The sequence below is a fragment of the Alligator sinensis genome, unplaced genomic scaffold (assembly GCF_000455745.1).
Source record: "Alligator sinensis unplaced genomic scaffold, ASM45574v1 scaffold421_1, whole genome shotgun sequence".
Lineage (NCBI taxonomy): Eukaryota > Metazoa > Chordata > Crocodylia > Alligatoridae > Alligator > Alligator sinensis.
In genome coordinates, this window is record NW_005841871.1 from 887,245 (window position 1) to 890,911 (window position 3,667).

The 3,667-nt window shown below is 37.2% G+C and overlaps 1 protein-coding gene across 1 annotated transcript in view; it reads right to left on the reverse strand.

Annotated features, from left to right (window-relative positions):
- Positions 1-684: 684 nt before the first annotated feature.
- The window catches only part of HTRA3 (HtrA serine peptidase 3), a 49,135-nt gene continuing 46,152 nt past the window's right edge, over positions 685-3,667 (reverse strand). Inside the window, exons 8-9 of the mRNA XM_006017012.3 lie at positions 3,347-3,442; positions 685-1,711 (exon numbers count right to left, since the gene is read on the reverse strand). Coding sequence (XP_006017074.1) covers positions 1,546-1,711; positions 3,347-3,442 — 262 coding nt within the window. The 3' untranslated portion in view covers positions 685-1,545. The remainder of the gene's footprint in view (positions 1,712-3,346; positions 3,443-3,667) is intronic.

Below are 3,667 nucleotides of genomic sequence, written 5' to 3' on the forward strand. Positions count from 1 at the left end.
TGAGTGTATTTAGGGTCCAGCACAATGGGAAGTGCTAGAGCAGTGATTCTCAACTCGGGTGCCATGTCACCCAATGCAGTGAGACCCTTTTAGGGGTGAGACAGTGCAGTCCCAATCCTACCTCCCAGGCTTCTGCTAGAAACAGAGATGTGAGGGGCAGAGGGAACATGCCTCTGTTTCTGAGGAGCATCAGAGGGCCAGACAGGGAAGGGATGCAGCAAGAGCTAGCACTCCAGCCTGCTTTAGGCTCATCTGCCTGTGCATGAGTCATATGGGGCAGTTCTAGATGGTTGTGGCAGCAGGGCCTTGGTTGAGAACTGCTGACATAAGCTGCAGAAAAACATTAATGGTTCTCAACCATGGTCCCACCAAATTTTTAAAAAGTTTTGGAGGAATGCCCAGAATATAAAAAGGTTGAGAACAAGCAGAATTAATAATTAGGAAATAACATGGTAAAAAAGTGACTTGTGATGTGTGCAAGGTATTCCTAATAATCATAGTTGAAGTTAGGGCACAATTTTAACATAAGAATGATAGAGCAATAAAAGTAAGGATCCTTTTTTAGGATCATCACACCCCAATTTTTCTTTAACACCATTATCTCTTTGGAGAACCTGGTTCTGTATGGGAGACTATTTGAAAAATAATGATTAACAGATAAGTAAAGCAAAATTTTATTATTGTAAACTTTAATTCCCTTACAGTAGAAACATATACAGTACAAGCCATAAGTAGTATATCAATTTTACAGCCAAGCTTACCAGTAAAATGCAAAACTAATACGTACCACGACTTTAAAAAAAACTGTAAAAATACTGTGCACTTTCTCAAATGTTTAATTTTCTTCTGCACATTGGTTTGATTGATATAAAAAGCATTAATTCTATAAGAATCATTTACCATAGTCCGAAGTTGCATGACCTAGGTGTAATGCTCTGTAGCCTGTTACCACTGTCACCTCTTCTGATATTTACAATTTTTCCCTAGCTGCATTCACATATAATGTTTACGCTTAAAGGGCAAATATAAGCTTTGCCAATACTAATTTCACATTCAAAAAGGTTAACAATAGCTCACCTCTGAGTCAGAATAGTTTAATTATATCACAGATAAGTCCTCATTATAAACATCCAAGGTTAAATTCCCCAATTTTGTACCAGGTTTGCTCATGGTTTTGGACTTTCAAGTTACAGAGCTAGCTCCGCAACCAATGGTAACATTACTGTTAACTTTACAGCACCGGGGTGGAGCTCATTTCCATGGTGATATTCAGATATGCCCAATATGCACAGTTTGGTGTACTTGTTTTTTTTTACTTTCCCACAAACACCTCTTTTATCTGCAGAGTAATTTAAAATCAGAACCTATGTTTTCATTTTGTGACCCAATTTTGTTTAGCTATGATGTACAGAAATGGCTCAGGCAATCAAGTTCGTCCACCTTGTCATAAGTCAACAGGAAGTATAATTACTGTAGCTGGAAAGGAGGTATCTGATGGTCCAGAATAAGTGAGTTTAATTATGGTGTGAGCTTCTTCAGTTTGATTTACATGACAACTTCAGGCTCAATGTTAAATAGCAAGTCATCGTTTCCTCTTCGAACTTCAAGTAGTAGAGGGGACTCATTCATCACAGCCTCTTGGAGATCACTGGTTGTTATCAAAGGTCGTCCATTTACTTTGACAATGATGTCTCCATCTTTGATCCCACCTCTGCATAGAGCACAAGAAGAAAAAGTTATGTTTTGTATTCAAGGGCATGAAATTCACCCCTGTGTAGGGGGCTAGAAGAAGGTTTATGTACCACTTAATTAACTTAAATTGCATTTCAACTATTCAAGTGGATTCTTCCAGAGGGGCAAATTTAACCTAGGGTAGTACTCATTGCTGTGGTGCAAGGCCAGTGAAGGCATCTTGTTACAGTTCCAAAGGAATGCTCTGGACTTATGCCAGAGACGTGCCCAGGTGACCCAAATGTAAGTGGGGATATATTGTCTTTTGGGCTCCAGAGTCCAAAGGGGCCAGACTTTGTTGGGTGTGGAAGCCAGCATGGCTTAGCCACGCTCAGTGAAAAATGAGACAAGGATCACCTTATTGAAGATATTTCTTCTGAAATAGACAAAATAAAGCAGTTTTCATTGGGAACTGCTCTCTCAAAACTTCAGCACATATCACAACATAAGCATAAATTTTACTAGTGAATGGCTTATGCCATCTTTTTCCACAGGACTGTTTTATAAAGTACACATGGGCGCATCTACATGTTCATTAATGCACAATAGTTACTGTAATTTAGTTCAGTACTTGCTTAATGAAGTATTAATTAAATGTGCAGTAACTACAGTAACTGTGCAGCAGTGCTGGGGCACAGTTTTTTTTGTGATGCTTACTGTGCAATAGCTTAATAACACTGCACAGTAGTGTATTAGCATGGTTTTTGACTGGCATGCTACCGTGAAGTGCTACTAGGCTACTGTACATTAAGTGTTATGTGTAGATGTGCCCATTGAGTGCTCTAGAAATTAGCCTGATGAAGGGTTTTTGAACCCGAAAGCTTGCTTAATAACTATTCTGCAACTATTTGGGTTGGTCTAATAAAAGATATCAAATTCACCCAAGGAACCTTGTCTGCCTATGTCCTTAGACCAACACGGCTACAACCTACACCCCTAGAAATGAAATGTACTCTTAAAAAAATTCTAAAGTGGACAACATGTGCTGACCAATTGGTTGGGTAAATATGTTTTCTCTTCTCTTTTTTTTTCCCTTTTAAAATAAAGACTTTGTTACTCGCCCTCCAAATTTATTATTTATTCCAAGAAAAATCCACAAGTTCAGATGGATGGAAAACATGAAAAAGAAAAAGAATCCTTTGTCCAATATGAGGTATTGGGTTAGGACACTAGTAGTATGATGAAATAAAATGTGAAAATTGATCCAACAGTGCAGAAAATTCAAGTTGACAACTACTTTGTCATCCTAACAGGGAACATAGAGAAATGTTTATTTAATAAAAACTGGCAAGTAGTGTCCTCGCTTATATGAAAGGTTCAGTTTATTCTGCCATTCAAATACCAATATGATATATACCTCTTTAGGGTCTTTTATTTAGAGTCAAAAGTACTTTAGAATGCCATCCACGGCAATGGTGATATTATAAATACATGTGATTAGAATCTAAATCATTTTTAATGTCACCTTACTAAAAATCCCACATAAATTTGAAAAACAAAACGCAAACAAGAAGGAGCATGTCCTTGAATAGAAATGTAACTGCTGCCTGTCAGTTTCTGCTCGGCAAGTGCTCGCAAGGTGAAGAAAATGATGTTTGCTTTGGATTCAACATACCTGTGAGAGGGTGAATTTGGAACAACTTCATGTACATAAATTCCACTCCTGACATCAGGAAAATCAGCATTGCTGTGTTTCAGTTCTTCCACCAGACTAAGAGAAAAGTAAAATGTTATAATACTAGAATCAGTTATTGTTTTAAAGAGAAATTATACTCAAATATACTTCCTTATTCTCATCTTGTTTCTGTGTCAAAAATACCTATTAATTAACTTAAATATCATCCACATCAAATTTCCCTCAACAAAGAAACCAATGCAGCATATTTTTATAAAATATACAATTTATTAGCATGAAACAATATATCTGGCAAAGGGA